Source organism: Miniopterus natalensis, chromosome 17, assembly GCF_054644295.1.
Source record: "Miniopterus natalensis isolate mMinNat1 chromosome 17, mMinNat1.hap1, whole genome shotgun sequence".
NCBI lineage: Eukaryota > Metazoa > Chordata > Mammalia > Chiroptera > Miniopteridae > Miniopterus > Miniopterus natalensis.
Window position 1 is genome coordinate 37056342 of NC_142097.1, and position 17364 is coordinate 37073705.

At 36.6% G+C, this 17364-nt stretch overlaps 1 protein-coding gene across 1 annotated transcript in view; it reads right to left on the reverse strand.

Moving 5' to 3' along the window:
* Positions 1-17364, reverse strand: part of SMURF2 (SMAD specific E3 ubiquitin protein ligase 2) — a 72175-nt gene that overhangs the window by 18544 nt on the left and 36267 nt on the right. Inside the window, exons 2-9 of the mRNA XM_087826311.1 lie at positions 17133-17171; positions 11596-11704; positions 8182-8315; positions 7032-7097; positions 5515-5599; positions 4728-4811; positions 2412-2614; positions 121-205 (exon numbers count right to left, since the gene is read on the reverse strand). Coding sequence (XP_087682437.1) covers positions 121-205; positions 2412-2614; positions 4728-4811; positions 5515-5599; positions 7032-7097; positions 8182-8315; positions 11596-11704; positions 17133-17171 — 805 coding nt within the window. The remainder of the gene's footprint in view (positions 1-120; positions 206-2411; positions 2615-4727; positions 4812-5514; positions 5600-7031; positions 7098-8181; positions 8316-11595; positions 11705-17132; positions 17172-17364) is intronic.

The following is a 17364-nucleotide window of genomic DNA, read 5'->3' on the forward strand; positions in this document are numbered from 1 at the left end:
TATTAGAAAGAGCCTAACTTTTACATAAGCTATTTTAGGAAGTTAAAGATTAAATAATCAAAGAAATCCTAGGTAAATGGATACTCGGTGGTAGGAAGAGTACTCAGAATGTGGTCTTACCTCGGCACTCTTGGATCATGCCAGGTGCTCACACCAGTCTGCGTATGTAAAAAATACACCTGACCTTGCTGTGTTGTCCTCTGCTCTGTAAAATTAAGAAACACTGATAATAAAAACATATTCAGAACGTCCAAATATATTATATTAACAAGTAAATGATCCACATTACCAATCTATATTAGAAAAATTTTACTTTACAAATCATTTGTTCTGAACTCAGAATGCATTTTCTCCTGGAAACCACCTTATAAACAGTGGCAAGGGGCCACAGGCCAGCGATCTAAAGCAAACTAGACTTATAATGTGGCGCAAATACTAGCCACGTTGCAATGCAAAATAGAAAACAAGATAGTGACAGTACCAATAACTCAACAAAACAGAAGTGAAGAAACGATCCTTTACTGTCTTGAATGCGGAGCCTGCAGGGAACAAGAGCAGGCTGGGAGGAGGCGGCTAGCCAACTCTGGGAAGACTGAGGGACTTTCAGGAACTTTAAAGGGTTTGCAGGACGGTGATTTTTTTTATTGTGCCTAATTTTTACCAAAACTTGTTTTGTTTTCTTGAGACGTGTATTCTCAAGACTGCGTTTGGACTTAAAGAGAAGCAAAAATGACAGAATACAGGGGAGGCACTCTAGTCAGCACCAGGCCAAGATGGGGAATAACTACGCTGGGGGGGGGGGGCTAAAGAGCAGTGGGTCTGCCCTTGGGAAGCCAGGTGGGGGGTCTGGGAAAGGTTCCTTCCCGCGTGGTTTTCAGTCTTTATTTATGCATGTTTTTAAGCAACAGAACTACTTGTCTTTAAACAAAATCTAAAGAAAAATTCCAACATATAAAATGATAACACTACTGCTAAAATTTATTAGTATAAATTTGTTTATAAACCTATAATTAAGTCAATGAATTTAAACTTTTTAAAATTATAAACATAAAAATGTTTAAAACTGGTTATAGATAACAGCTGCAATAATTTCAGCCTCGGTACCCACTTTACTCCTCTGTTTTGAAGTAAAAAATTTTTACTCCCTATCATACAAATATTATAAAAGTATAACCACCTTCACTCCGAATAGCTTGCCTTATAATCTCAATTAAAGAGAAACGTCAGGAAATACTTTATTCTGAGGTCTGAACATTAATAATAGCAGCTACAATATAATGCTTTCTACACCAGTCACTGTCAGGCGCCTCACATGAAATTACCATTTATTTCTTGCAACAAACCTACATGATTGGTACTATTATTTTCCCCTTTTTATAGGGGATAAAATCAAAGTTCAGAGAGGTTAAATAATGTGCCCACTATCACACAACTAATATATAGCAAAGCCAGGAAAGAAACTGTCTGCCTGTCTCCCAAGCCCAAGCTGTGCTGTAAGTTCACCTGTGCAGCATAGCACAATGGACAAGTTTGGGCTTTAAAAGTTAAGTAAAGATTTAAACTATGTTAAAAAATAAAATTAAAATCTTGTATCTGCAGAAGAGTTTTAAAAATATTCTACAGTAAAAATAAAATACAAGTTTAAAAAATATTCTACAGGAAAAAATACAAGTTAGATCAGGCAATTCCCAATATTGGTCACTAGGTGTCACCAGCAGCCCAGGATAATTTATGGGCAGGCTGTCGAGAGGAAAGGATAGCTGAGTTCATATTATCTACGAGAGTGCTCACAAGTCGTGATTTAGAAAGTTCTGTATTCATCTAGAAGATTCATGTCATCTTCCACATGAAACACTACAATTTAGGAAATTATATAAGATTATAATAATTTTATATAAACAGAAATGACTAAATCATTTACAACAATAACTCAGATAACCCAAAATTATAGACAATATAAATATTTGAATACTATCGGAAATATGCTTTTAAAATTATTTCTAAAAATGTACTTCTAGAAAATTACATTTCAGGTCTGACTTCAGATTTCCATGATCAATAACAATACCATCTTACCTTTAATACAGTGCCTATTTACAAGGAAGTCTCACATTGTTTCATTTGCTCCTCACAATACTTTTGTGATAAAGAAAGGTATCATTCACTTTATTTCATTATAAAAGAGCAAAAAGGCTGAGGTTAAATGACTAGTCCAAGGTCATACTGTTGGCTAGATAGTCTTCTACCACTTCAAAGACTTTTCAAAGTTGGGAGGTTTTACATTTACTTTTATTTTCATGCAGAATTCCTAAACCCAGATTAATAATTTCTTTAAAAGTTGATTTTCCGGCTTTCTTAGCAAGCTGAAAGCAGTAAACCACACTTTATTTTTCCTTTGCTAGTTGTCATACCATAGCCTTCTGGTAGGTCTGGAGGAGTATGTAAATGTGTCCTGCTCATGTAATTTCTATGTCGCTGTGACCTGACTCTCCTCTCTGCCAGTCTGGGGTCTGAAGATTGTCCACATGTTGCACCATTTGTTCCACTAATTGGAGTGTTCTCATCAACAAAGCAGCTAAGAGGTCTGCCAGGACTAGAATATTCAGATGCCGGTCTATTGAAAAGTAACAGGGAGAAAAAGTTACTCAGTTAAGATATCAAAAGTAGAGCTCTCTAAACAATGCATGTACCGCAGTAACAACCACTTAGAGGGAAATGGAATGACTAATACAAATATAATGATTTCAAAAACTCTGAATAAAAGCCTGAAGCCTCTAAGCACCAATGAAACTCAAGTGATCAGCAGAATGTCAATTAATGTCTTTAAATCATTCAGTACTGATTTTAATTACATTTTATATGAAGTCCACATGCATTTGTAGGTGTGAGGGCCAGCTCACACAGCACCACTTGATGCAGCTGCAGCCCACCTCTCAGACCTGGTTTCCCACTGCTCTCCCCCTGCTTCTGACACACTCACGTTCTCCCTGTTCCTTGAACTTGCACAGGTTCTGGACAGTAGCTTTTCCTTCCACCTAAAATACTTTTTTCTCCTACTCTTCCTAGGCCAGGCTCTTTTTCCCCCCATCATTCAAATCATAGCTTTAGCTTAAATGTGGCCTCCCTCTAAGAGGTCCTTCCTGACATTCGAATCTAAAGCAGTCAGGCAGGCACTTGATAGCACATCACCCCCCCTTCCTCGGCACAGCAATTATTTCTGACATTCTAACTTGCATCCGTGTCTTTGGCTGTCTTCCAGCACTAGAATACTTATGGAAGATCAGAGTGCTCAGTTTGTTTCCCAAAACACATATCCCCACACCCAGAATAGTGCTTGGCATAGATGTAAGAGCAGCTCAATGAACACTGAATGAATAAAGGAAAGAGGACAGTTCGTCTCTTCAAAGAGCGTCCAGTCTATTGCAGGTCATCCAAAATACCATGATAATCAGGAGTTAATTTTCAAACTAACATTTACAACACAATCAACTTTAGACATGTGGAAATTAAAGCCAATTTTATCAGTTAAATGAATTAGAAGGAAATGGACTTCACTAAAACACTGACATAAGTACACATCCATTTACAGATACAATAAAAATGGGCTATCTGACATCAATAAAAACCTTGGCAATTTAATACTGGAAATGCAGCTCTCATGCATTTTTTAAAATGGCAGCATAGCTAAGCTTTTCCCAAGAATCACAACAGAGAAAACTTTGTGATCCAACGAGTTAAGCAATTAATCCCTAGTAAATAAAAGTATGTATAGCAAATAAGCAGCATTTGATAGGTTCTAAGTCTGGTGCCAGCCAGTCCTGCTCAGAAAAAAAGGGCGTGGGGGCAAAACAAACACAGTACAGGTAGCAATAAACTTTGTTCTTACTTTTTTTTTCTTATTTATTGAACTTTGTTCTTACTTTTTAAAAAAATGAAAAAATATCCAGCCACTTATCTTATTCACTTTGTTACTCATAAAGCACTTCCTTGGAGTTTCCAAAAATTATCTTGCATCCCTATGTCTTTACACATTAAGCTCCATGAAGGTCTCTCCACCCTATTCAGTGTCACAGACCAACTGCTGAGCACAGTGCCTGACACACAGCCACTGGTGCACTGAACGATGACTGTGAGCACTATTACCCGGAACACTTCTCACCACCTTCCCCTTACCTGGCTAAACCCTAACATTCTTCAGGATTTAATTCAGAGATCCCGCTCCTTCAGAGTTTTCCTCGGCGTGTTCTGCCATCCCCTTGCCCCCCACTCTAAGTCAGGTGCCCCTCCACATGGTCTCAGAGCATCTGGTTCTTATCCTGATCACAGACCCTGCTGGACGCAATATAACATAATCATCCCCCTACACAACTGAACAAATGCAGATCCTGTATATGTATTTTGTTACAGCCATTCAATAATGGACTCAAAGAAAAAATTTAGGAGTCCAAAAAATAAGATGACTTCTCAATTTATTCATTTAACTCATTTAATAAATATTTATTGAGTATCTTCACAGGCCCTGCAGCTATAATAACAGAATGACCTGCTAAACAATCCTTATTGAAAATGACCTTTTAAAAATAATAATGGCACTTGCTATAAGATCTACTGATCTAGAGCAGTATAAACCAAGACGGGAAATCTGATTAAACAGATAAACAGAAACAAACGATTTCAGGAAGGTGAAGAGCACAGACCACAGGAAGATACTTGTAGTATGTTCTTACCGTGTTGGGCGTTCCCACTGCGTAGTTCTTGTTATGTGGTTTAGGTACTGGATTCTTCCAGAGGCAGTTCTCCTTTCTTCCCAGCTTAAGTAAAAATATTGAGGAATAAGGTATGACTAGGAAGTTGGATACAAAATGTTTGCAGTGTAATAACCAAGTCAGGAAGAGATTTGTATGAATCAAGAACCACAAACTGAAAGATCAATCCACAGACTAAAGGAATTTTTTCAACTTATTTTTAAAATGTACACTTATCTTCTGGAATTCTAAAGCTCCTAAAATATTCACACTGAGGTGTGATTAATATTTTCCATCAGCCAAACTCTAAGAATTTTCCAATAATGTCAATAATACTCAATTAAATTACATGTATGCTCCATAAATATTACTATGTAATTATAATTACTATTACACAGATTCTCTATCCCATCCCTCTAAACAGGGCAATGTCTCAGATTCAGTACTTATACACCCAGTTTTGAGTAATTTAATCAAACAAAAAAAATATTTTTCTTCTGAATATATAATAGTTACAGGAGAGTTCTTTTTGTCAAGAAATCTGACTTGCCTCCTAGTCAAAACTCTTAAAAACCAAATTTAACATCTAATTCATGGCTTATTTTATAAATTTATAACAAGATTCCTTACTAATTTTCCAAGTACAAGGAAAACCTAGATTCTAGAATTGATCATCAAATTTTTAAAGTTACGTATACAATAAGCACCAACTTCTTTTTTATTATTTTAAGGATGTTACCTACATAGTTCTCTAATGATCTCAGCTTACCCATCTGGTAAATCGTTATCAAACAAGCGACTGCAGTCCACAACTTGTCCTCCTGTGCCTATCCGGTCTCTGGACTGAAGACTTACTATTAAACAACAAAAACATTACTGAGAGTCATAGATGAGAAAGAACTGTCACAATTTAAAATACGTATCTTTAAAAGACATCTGGCTTAGCTTATTTCAATATTTTAGAATGAACTCTTTAGTTTCTACTAAATTCTGTAATTTCTTTTTCCATGAGATTTTTTCCCTTTAGTAGTGATATTAGAATTTTAAGGCTTCCTACACTTTATCATGTTCATGGAGAAGAGTCTAATTACATGTTTCCATCATAGTGGGCAATGCAAGGCTACTACTGCACTTAAGATAAGGCATAACACATGAAAAGCTTTACTCATGTACAGAAGAATTAATCTCAGTTTAATACCTCACTCATCTTTTAAAAAAATACACTAGATGCCGGCATAGGGCAATACTTGAATTCCATGAGTTAAAACAGTACGTCATCAGCCAGGGTGGTATAAAACTACACTGTATAAACTTGGCAGCGAGAAATGTGAACTCTAAACCAGGCTATAGCGGCTAGTTTAGCACTGTGACCTTGAAGAAAATCAGGCTATAGTCCCAATCTGAATGAGGAGGAAGTTTGGCTAAATAATATGCCTCAAGTCCTTGCTGCTCTATTATTCTCTATTTGTATTTTTGGCAACTCTCTCAAAAGACAGAAGAGGTACAGGAAAACTTGACTACAGCCCCACTTCTTAAAGAACACTAAATAAAGTATGACATCTTAAGACCCTTCATTCCAGGAAGGGTCTCAAAATTCTGAAATTTTCCAGCTCTGTAAAAATTGTGAAAAATCAGAAAGTTCAACACATTGTTCCATTTATAGGAGACAACACTATAATACACCTTCTCAGTGAATGTAAATAAAATATTAGTGTTAAAACTGTACTAGTAAACTTTATTAGTTTTTATCAGAAAGGCTAAGAAGTGAAATGCTTACTGCAATACAATCACAGCAGAAACAAGGCATTTCTCACTAGCTTTGTTCAGAATAATAATAAAGATCAAAGCTAAAGGATTTCATGAGCTTCAATGTTTCATCTCCAGAATGCTGTCTTACAAAAGACCTAAGCAATTTTTAGATGGGATTCTGCTTTTAAATAGCCTAATTCTAGCAATATATAAAATGAGTCATAAAAAAACTATGTTGTTAATCAGAGCACTGCTCATAATACTAGAACATCAGAAACAACCTAAATGTTCAACAATAGGACTGGTTAAATTAATTATTTGCCCACCACAAACTACCAAACAAAATTTTAAAATGCTACAGAAATGTATCCATGTGCCCTGACTGGGAGTAGAACCTGAGACCTTCCAGTGCACAGGACAATGCTCCAACCAACTGAGCCACATCCACCAGGGCTATACTTTGATTTAAAAGATATTTAGAGTTTAGGTCAGCTTGAATGAAGCCAAAATTCACGTAACTTTAAGTTCCACACTTACCTACTATCTGTCCTCTAACTGTATCATTGTCATTTGGCCCAAGTTTGCAGAGATCCAACCTCTGATCTATTTCAAATCAACAACAAAAAGCAATTAAAAAAGAGGCTGGTATCAGAGATTCTAATATCTATTGAGCAATAGTAAATTTCCACAATCCGCTGGAAATCAGGCCTATCATTTAAAAAAGTAATCATGTTTTAATGACAAATGGTTTAAATTTTCTGACTGTATGTATAATTAATATAAATGTCTCAACAAAAGTTTTGATAAATTCATATTTCAAAAACCATGAGACACTGGTGTGATACTGCCAACATGCAGTTCCTTTCCAAAGATTTCAGACGACTTCAGTCTGTGTCTTGGCTCCCACTTAAATACTTGTTGTTCTTGAGCAATTTATCCCTGAGTCTTGATTTTCTCGTGCATAGCAGCAGTACCTACTTCATATTTTCTAAGGATTAAATCAGATAATTATGAAAAGTTCTCAGCAAAGTACCTGGCACATACATGTTTAATAAATGTTAGTTGCCATTTGTTTTTTTTCTCTAACCATTTCAAAGATCCCCACCACCACACACAGTAAGTATTAATAAGCAGCCAAGTAAAAACTAGAAGATAAGGGTTTGAGCCAGTTCTGCTACCAACTCATTTAGGAGCAACTCATTCTTTCATGCCTCATCTACCATGTTTACCTTTCTGTAACTTTTAATTTTTTCAATTTTATATATCATTTTTATTCACTAATAATTCCCCTTTAACTGCCACCTTAAATACTCCAATCACCTAAATAAAACTCACTTTATCTCACAAATCCACCAAAACCAGAGAAGGATGCTAAGAAATAAAAAACACATCTATACCCTGACACCTCTCTTTTTATTCTCCGGGTAGCAATCACTCCTGAACCCTTACGTATTCACTGAAAACCTAGCACCAGCTCTGATTCAGTTCCAGGATTCACATATCTAAAATGTTTCATTGTGGTTTTTTTAAGTCAATCAAATATATTTAGACCAGGAATTTTTACCAGTGTTTCAAACATACACAGGAAGTTAAGTTTTTAGACCCCTCACTCCTCCCCAAAACATGTATATATGTGTACATGTTTATGTATATATGTAAATTTTTTAAAGTACTGGTATCTACTCACAACCAGTGTCTTTGAGGCGATTGATGGCATTGGAAAGAAGACGGACACAACCAAGAAATCCAGCACCTTGTTTTTTATGGATCTTCTTGTGATTCCATACACTGATCGTAACTGAATCAGACTTTCCAATATACCTAAAAACACAAAATGACTGCATGAGTAACTTGGCAATTACAAGTAGTTAGTATAAAATTTTTCTTTTGCTTTTGTAGTCTAGAGTCACAAATGTTTCAGAGTATGGATAGGTAATGTAAAACATGTTTTGAGTTCAATCAATTCACAGGATTGAATTTAATTTTTTTTTTAAAAACTTAAGAGTAAAATCAAAAAAGAACTGGTTTTTTAATTGATTTTTAGAGAGAAGGGAAAGAGAGAGAGAGAAAAGAACAATGATCAGTTGCCTTCTGTATAAGTCCTGACTGGGGATTGAACCTGAGACCTGGGTATGCGCCCTGACTGGGAATCGAAAGGGACGACATTCCAACCAACTGAGCCACACTTGCCAGGGCTAAAAAGAATTTTTAATATATCCTTTATCACATCTGCCACTCTCAGGCTGAGTAACAATTTTTGTTAGTGAAAAAAACTAATTTGGTAGCTGGATTTAAATAACACCTTGGGAGTGTATAGTTCTTTCTTTCCAAGAACAAAAATCTTACAGGAGCTTTTACCAGTCACATTTTAAATACATTTCAATGATACGAACTACAACTTCAGATTGTACTCCGTTCATTTTCAAGGGGCATTGTCAAGGCTGACAGACCAAAAATCTGACATACCTGTTATGTTTTAAAATGCTGCAGAACAAAAGCTGACTGTAACGCTTTTCCCCTGCTTCTTTCCTGTATGCAGGCCTTGAGCGAGCAGGACTCTTGCAGATTTCACTTCACTGCCTGCAGACAAGCAGAGCAGGGAAAAGCGTTACTACACTTGTCTGTGCATATACCTGCAAGTATGTGAAAGCTCCACCACAGCCAATTGTTCACATGGTGTCATCCCATGCAGAAATATAATAAGATAACATCATTCTATCAGCAGAACCCTAACTATATTTTAATCTACGAGGTCAAATTTTTGGTCCAACAACCTTGACCTTAATGTGTCATTCAATAAAGCAGCAAATTCAGAAAAATTCACCTAGTATGTTAAAAAACCTAAACCATTAAGTGAGGACTAAAACTTTTACATGAGGAACATGGAAGCCACACTTGTGCTCCTGGATCCAGCTATATTTAAAGCATAACACCCCCCACCCCAGGACTTTTAATTATGCAAGCTACTACATCCCCTTTTTTAAATTATGCCAATTTGAATTTCATGTCTGTTGCCTGCAAATAAAAAATCTGAACTAAAATATCATTCAGAATGAATGTACTAATTTTCAAATAGACTAACAGACCTAACATAGCAGGTATCTACTACAGAAGATGTCGAAATTCTAGAACCAGAATCATGCATTAAAATAGCTAAACACCCCAAACTAAACATTTTTTAAATGGGGAGTTGATTTACAGGTATGCTAAATATTGATTCCCTCAGGTCTTAGAGCAGCCCACCATGGCTAAAGTATTCTGTCTGGAGGCTAGATGTCAAGACCCATAGAGATCTTGAGACTATACACTGCAAATAGGGAAGCCTCTGCCAGTCTGTATCCCTGAGTGACTGACAGTGACTCACCTCCCTGCCAAATGGACTTTACAAACAAAATACACTTCTATTGTATTAAGCAATGAAAATGTGGTGTTGCCTATTATATCAGTTAGCCTGCTCTAACCAATACAGGGGACAAATCATAAAGGGCCATGTCAGCCATGGTATGAACTATGGCTCTTACTCCAAGCAAGACAGAAAGGGGATCTGGAGCAGAGAGTAACAAGCTTTGAGATATGTTCTAACAGGATCACTCCAGTTGCGGTGTTGAGAAAGACGATAGCAGCAAGGCTAGAAAAGCAAGGAGCCTAAGGTAGGGGTGAGCAAACCATAGCCTGCGAGCCAAAGCCAGAAGAACACAGCATATAGTAGGATTTCTCTTTTTTCCCCCAAGGATAAAAAAAATCTTTAGGTTTTAAGGCCATATTAAAAATATTTAGAATATCGTCTTCTCTCCATTCGCAGTACCACTTTTTCAACAAAGTCATCGTTTTCTACTTGCTGGATTCCCCTATAGTAGTGGACATAGTCCCCTTGTCATTCTTGCCCCCTCTAAGCTCTTCTCCATATTATAGCCGACATGTTCATTCTCGGATATACACCTGATGAAAGCATTTCCCCACCAAGCACCCTTTCACTGTTCCCACTGCTTTCAGGAGTGTTCAGAGGTACGAATAAGCTTTCAAGGACCTTCAGGAGCCGGCTTCTGCCTGCCTCTTGGGGCTTGTCCTTCCCACGCACCCCTTGGCGTATGTGAGCTCACCGGTGCCGTCTCTCTAAGCTGTTTTCAGAGCCATGTGCTCCTTCACCGCTGGGTCCTCACACAGAATGCTTTTGTTCAGGGCCTGCCCTCCTTTTCCCTTTTCAAGTTAACTCCTAATTAAGTTCTGAGCCTAAATGCCACCTTTTTAGGAAGCTTTCCCCAACTCCTAAATCCATGTGAAGAAGTTCTGTGTATTTCCACAGCACCCTATTCTCCCCCATATTGTCATCACACTGTTTATCGTTTCCTATTCACTTGTCTTTTTACACCACCTGGCTGTGAGGTTGGAGGACTATGTCTTGTTGACTGTTGTAGCTGGGTCTCTGGCTGAATTTAAATCTGATTGAAGCTAAAAAGAAATGGCTTAAAACAATCAGATTAAGAACTCTAAAGCTTGGTCAAGCTGCATAGAGAGTAGCTTAGTATAGCTGTGCTTTCAAAATCCCCAAAGGTCAAATCAACTAATACAAATTTTGTGACCTAAAATAACGTATTTACTAAAACCATCTAACATTTGAGAATTACACGCCAGGTACTAGTCTAAGCACTTTACATGTATTATCTCACTTAATCTTCCTATCAGTCCTCTAATGGCATTACTGTCTATTTCTACGATTAAAGTAAAATTTAAAGGAAAGAAACACTCCATAAAGAAGCAAAAAAAATGCCTATAAGTACACCCCAATTACAATGTCTGGTTTTATACTTTTAATTGGCCAAAAATGAATTAATACCTTCATTTAATTACTAGAAGTGGGGGGAGGGAACAGCTCCATACTGTGTATACATTTTGTTCTTCACAGGGTCATTCTGAAGGGTATCTCATCTTCCAAAACCAGCTATAAATTAACCGAAATACCTTCTCAGTAGGTTTTGTATCCCTCTGTCAAGACCAAATTATACCACAGATCAAACTCTGATCTTTTTCAGTGATTCTTTTCAAAGACTGTATCAAATTACACTGATGCTATGTTTCATTTCAGTTAATCATTTAAACCTACAGGTCATAATGCTGATTCCACTTTGGATCGAGTGTATTCTTCACAGTATCTGTAGAATGGCATTGTCCAGATCCATCAACTACAACCTTAGCAAATGGGTCCGGAAGTCCTGTGAAAAAAGGGGAAGAGTTTTTAATTAAAAAATATTTGGCACGCAAGGTAGAAGAATTAATTATATAAAGATGATTATTTGCTACAAAGATTACCTCATTCTTTATAAAAGTTTAACATTTAGCTATAAAAGTGGTCCATTTAAAAAATTAACATTTAAGATTAAAGTTAATTCTACATTAGATACCAGAATACATTTATCTCAAAACCTTCTCAGCTTTAAACTACCGAAGTCTAGAGGTTACCTCAAATATGGAAGTTTTTGCCCGGCCGGGCGTGGCCCAGCAATTGAGCGTCAACCTAGGATCCAGGCGATCGGGCTCGATCCCCAATCGGGGGCATGCAGGAGGCAGCCAATCAATGACTCTCTCATCACTGATGTTTCTCTCTCTCTCCCCCTCCTTTCCTCTCTCTGAAATCAATAAAGATATATTTGGGGGGGGGAATGTGAAAGTTTTTATAGGCCTTTACCTTTGACCTCAGAAAGGAGAATGCTTAAAACACTCCTGGCTCTTGGAGCTTTTCCAAGGTCTCTTTTAGTAGCTTATTTAAAGAAAGAGCTTACTAAAGCTTTTCATACAGGAACATGGGCTACAAGAAATTAAGTTAGCCAAGAAGTTTTACTAAATAACTTCCATGAGTGTGAGAAATTAAAACAAAAAAATCTAATACCCTGCCTTAAAAGAGCTTAGTATCTAACTGGGGAAATAAGAATGCCATACACATACACACATGAACCTAAGAATAAATCAGTGTTTGACTGTACTGATCTGTAATACTCTGAATGCTATATATATATATAAAATCTCTTAATCCTCACAATAACCCTAAGAAGTAAATAATACTATTATCTCTATTTTATTTACGAGGAAACTGAATCACAAAGGGTGATTAGTCCAAGGTCACAGTAGTAAGTGGCAGAGCCAGGGTCTAAAGTTTAGATTCTAAGCCCAAGCACACACAGTCTGGTTCCTGAGTTCATGCTTTAACCACTACACTGTATTATACCTCTCTTTTACTATGCCATTCAGCAGCTTGTACAAGCTCAGGAAAGAGAACAGTTTGAGTCTGAACAGTAAAACAAGGGTTTTTTTCTTTCTTCTTGAGGAAATGGCTCTCATCTGGCTTTAAAGAGTAAGTAGGAAAGCACCAAGAAGAGTGTGACAGTATTTGAAGGGCTTACAGGAGCCTAACCAAAGGGTTGGTGCTAAGGTGTGAAAATAAACGGGTTGGAGAGATAAGACTGATCCTGAGAGAGGCTTAGAAGGCAGAGAATCCAAACTTTGGGTTCCTGAGCACGGCTGCAGATATGGTTTCATGTTTTTCTATTAGTGGTGTTCAGGATGGACTGAGGGAAGAAAATACCAGAGGTACAAAGGCCATCTGTGAATCTGCTGTAAGCTTCACACAGCAGCATAAAGAACAGTAGGATGAGCAGACCCTGAACGAGGGAAGTCACACAGAAAGGAAAAGGAAGTGACAGTGAAGAAAGCTGCTCTCAAAGATATAATATGAATTTATAAGAAACTAATGTCAAAACTGACACTACATTTTTCGGCCCAAACAACACTTATAATAGTGGCCCTTTTGACCAAAAACTGATAGGAGAATGTAGAACTAAATAAAACATTAAAAAGACTAAAAAGACCATTTAGATGTGAGACATATTGGGACAGTATAGATCTCCTATGGACAGCTGAAAATGCCATAACAAAATGTTGTAAGTGTTGATAACTGGAGAAACTTTGCACCTTGACATCTATGCTGATTTCTTTTTAAAGTCAAAATACTAACATGCCAATATTCAAGGCCAGACAGAAATCACCTAGCCAGTTCCAATTCTATGATTCTGTGATCTGCAACTTCAAAAAAAATAAGACCAAATCTAAGAGTGTTAAGTACTTAAGAAGAAACTTGGTAAATTAGGGTATCAACCAATTTACTGTATTGTTCTTGAAGTTTACTGCTATTCATATAATTTCCATAATACCTAACAATTTGTAAATGTGTTTAATGGAAGAATACTTGTCCCTCTACCTTCACTAACATAGGTCTACCTTGTTCTTTTGATTCTACAATATAAGCAAATAAACATATACATGTATGATTGTAAGCAAAAACAAAAAAGTCACATTGCTAGCTTTCTCTATGGATGTTGTTCAACTAGTTAAAGAATTAAGGATTAAGAAAAAAAACTTTTTCTACACAAAAACACTAGGTGTGGCATCTGTATAACCCAAAGACACAGAGGGCACGGAGGTGATGGCCTGAGGGAAGGGGGTGAGCTGGGTGGAGGTGGGCAAAGGTGGGGAGAGGAGTGGGGACATCTATAATAGTGTCAAAAATAAAAATAAAGTTAAAAAAAATATGAGTACCACCTTCCTATGTCTCTCTTCTGTTAACACAAAATACAGCTCTCTACCCTAACCAAAAAATACCTAAGTTTCAACTTACCTGATTATATTATTCTTCAAAAATTTAACTTGAGGGCCAAGTTACTCTAATGTGGGCAAAAACTATCAAGTATGCTGAAGTTAGTGAGACCTCTAGTGGTAAATATAAAGTGGATAAAGGATTTTCTGTGTTTTTAAAAATTTCTCAATTCTCCCCATCATTACTGAATCATATAAAATAGCTAAAGCTCAAGAATTTTCTTACTACACAAATGCACTTAATGAGCTGAAAATAATAATGAAATAAAAATTTCAACTTAAAAGTAAGTTACTTACTAGGGAAAAGATAGCTTTGTTTTTGATTGGGGGAGGAAAATAAACATTCAGCTAACCAATCTTGGTTCTGAGCAACTTCAATATGGCCCCTATACAACATCCTAAGAGAGTATGTTACACACAAATCCTTTATTTTAATGTTGCATGAAAGAAAAAAAATAATTTGATACTAATGACAATATTCTTTTAAAAACATCATAATGGATAAATGGATAAAGTTAATGGTCAAATCTAGATGTATATTCATTGTAAAATTCTTTAAATGTTCCTATATGTTTGAAAACTTTGCTGCTAAAATTTGGGAGGAAGAAGGAAGTACCTATTTTAAAAAGCCAATAAGCTTATAAACAGTTCTAAAAGAAATGACTGAGGAAAACGTTTTCAACAAGGGTAGATACCCTAAAATAAATAGTATTATCTCAAATTACAAATTACTCTACAAAAGACCACGCATGGCAGTACAATTTATTCCTATAAAATGAATAGTTAAAACAGAAATATATATATATATATTTCATCAGCTTATAGTCCTGCTCCAGATTAAAATTTACTTTTCTCATTCAACATGATTTAAACTGAGTAACAAGCAAAAACTTAAGTATATTTCAGTATCAATGATAATTACATCCTTATCAATAAACACAAATTCTCACTCAAACTTAAGAGATTTAGGAACTATTATTTCTTTGTCTGAAATTAATGTGAGCAACTCTCAACTTATGAAGAGAGGAAAAATAAAGGTAAATCCACCACAGCAGGAGAACCTTCACCAGTGTGACCTGGGAGGGCCGCTCCCGGCCAAGTCCCTTCTGAAGACCTTGGGACGGGCTTTCCTGTTTCCCATTCCAGGGCCATCGAGTGTTTCTTCCACTCTGGGTTTTAAAGATAATCGCACAGTTTCCCTTAACTTTTTTATCCCTAAAGCAAGCTCGCAGCTCTTAAGAATTTTTATCAATTTTTACTGCTTACACCAATAAAATGGGAGAGTTTCCTTCTTTTTCTTTTCTTTTTCACATACAACCTAAGGACAGATAAAGATCATCTGAGTGATAACCATCACCTCTGGAGGTTTCCAAAGGACTAAAGAAAGATCTGTCTAGATTTCCTAGGAAAACTGAGACACAGCTATTTGGGTATTTTACTGAAGAAGCTGTGTCTTGGGACCCGGAGGAAGGAAAAGAATTTGGTGAGGAAGGCCAGGAGACAAAACTGAAGGTTTTATCTTTAAAACCAGAGCAGATGGCTTGGACGGTACAGAAGCAGTTGTAAGAGTGTGCAGTCCTCACTTCCCATCCTTTGCTCCTGTCACCTGCCTATCTGATCCTATTTGCCACTTTGCCGTCCTACTAGGATAAATCCTACCTCAGATCAGTCTTAAGAAGGGTACACAGTGGTTATTAGGTTATTAGGGACAGGGGTGAGGTGGGTACTTTAGCATTAGCCTGTGAAAACAGTATTAATTGGTGGCAGCCCAGCGAAAGACCACTGGGTACAAAAATTGGGGTAGAGGGTACATGGTACATCAGCTGGTTATATCTTTCTTCTTAACTATGTCCTAAAGCACAGATACCATAAAACTTTTTAATTATATAGTTTTATAAGATGTTATTTTATAAACTTTAATTCAGGTTCTACTCTAGGAAGACTTGGAAGTAATAAAATTTCAAGTGGAATGAATTAAGTATGATTTGAAAATCTATCAAGAGCCTATTATTTATTTTAACCAAACCCTTGAGCATTATCTAATGTCATATTAAATTAGCACTTGCAGGTAGTTTTTGCTCACTAGTAGGACCTGAATTTAAAAAGCTAATCTTTATGTCTAACTTCAAATACTTTACATATAAAATTTTGTTGGCTTAAGAGGTTTTTTTCTGCCCAGCCAGGCATGGCTCAGTGGCTGAGCATTGACTTAGGATCCAGGAGATCGAGGTTCGATTCCCAGTCAGGGCACATGCCTGGGTTGCGGGCTACAGCCAATCAATGACTCTCTCATCACTGATGTTTCTCTCTCTCTTTTCCTCTCTCTGAAATCAATAAAGACTTTTTTTTTTTTAAAAGCTTTTTTACTAAAAATTTTATCATTTTTTACTCAATAAATTAAAGCTATTAACATTCCTCCTCCACAAAACTTAATCCTAAATAAAGCCACAAAAAAAGTTTCATAACAGATCGGCAAAGAGACTGCAAACATGGGAGCCAAATGTCCAACGGAGTGTGAGACTAAAGAGCATCCACAATCAAATGTGGCAGACTTTTCTTTCCTACAGTCTGGAAATTCCAAACAAGCTGAATGACCTCTCTACTTTCCAAGGAATCCTGAATGCATGGGTACAATGTCCTGTAAAGCGTTAGGAAAAAAGTGTTTACAAAATAATCTCAAACATTTTCTAGAAATCTAGTAGCATGACACTTTCAATATACATTACACACATCTGCATATACACACCAGCGCGCACGCGCACATACACACTTCACACAAATATGTGGGAGGAGTGGGCAAAGGGAAGGGGGTTAAGGCTTAAAAGCACAAAATCCTCTTTTAAAAAAAGCAATGCAAAAGGCTCTGAACCAAAGCATTCATAAAACAACACTGAGTATATTTCTGAATAGAGAAACCCCTAAACCAGACAATTCTGAAAATGCTGTCCAAAAAATTCACACACAACATACAAGATTTAAAGTTAATTTACTTACGGAAAAAATCCTTTTTCACCAAGTTTTTTGCACAGAGTACTGTAAAGGAAACAAAAAATACATGGGAAAAATTAAAATAAAATGGTAAGACTGCATTTTTAAACACTGAAAACACCACTGAATAAACACTGACTACAGCAAGCTATGAAATATGATCACAAATGTCCATTAAAGTCTAGCAAAAGACAGCTAAACTAGTGGCTGCAACCTTAGCAACGATCACCAGTAACAG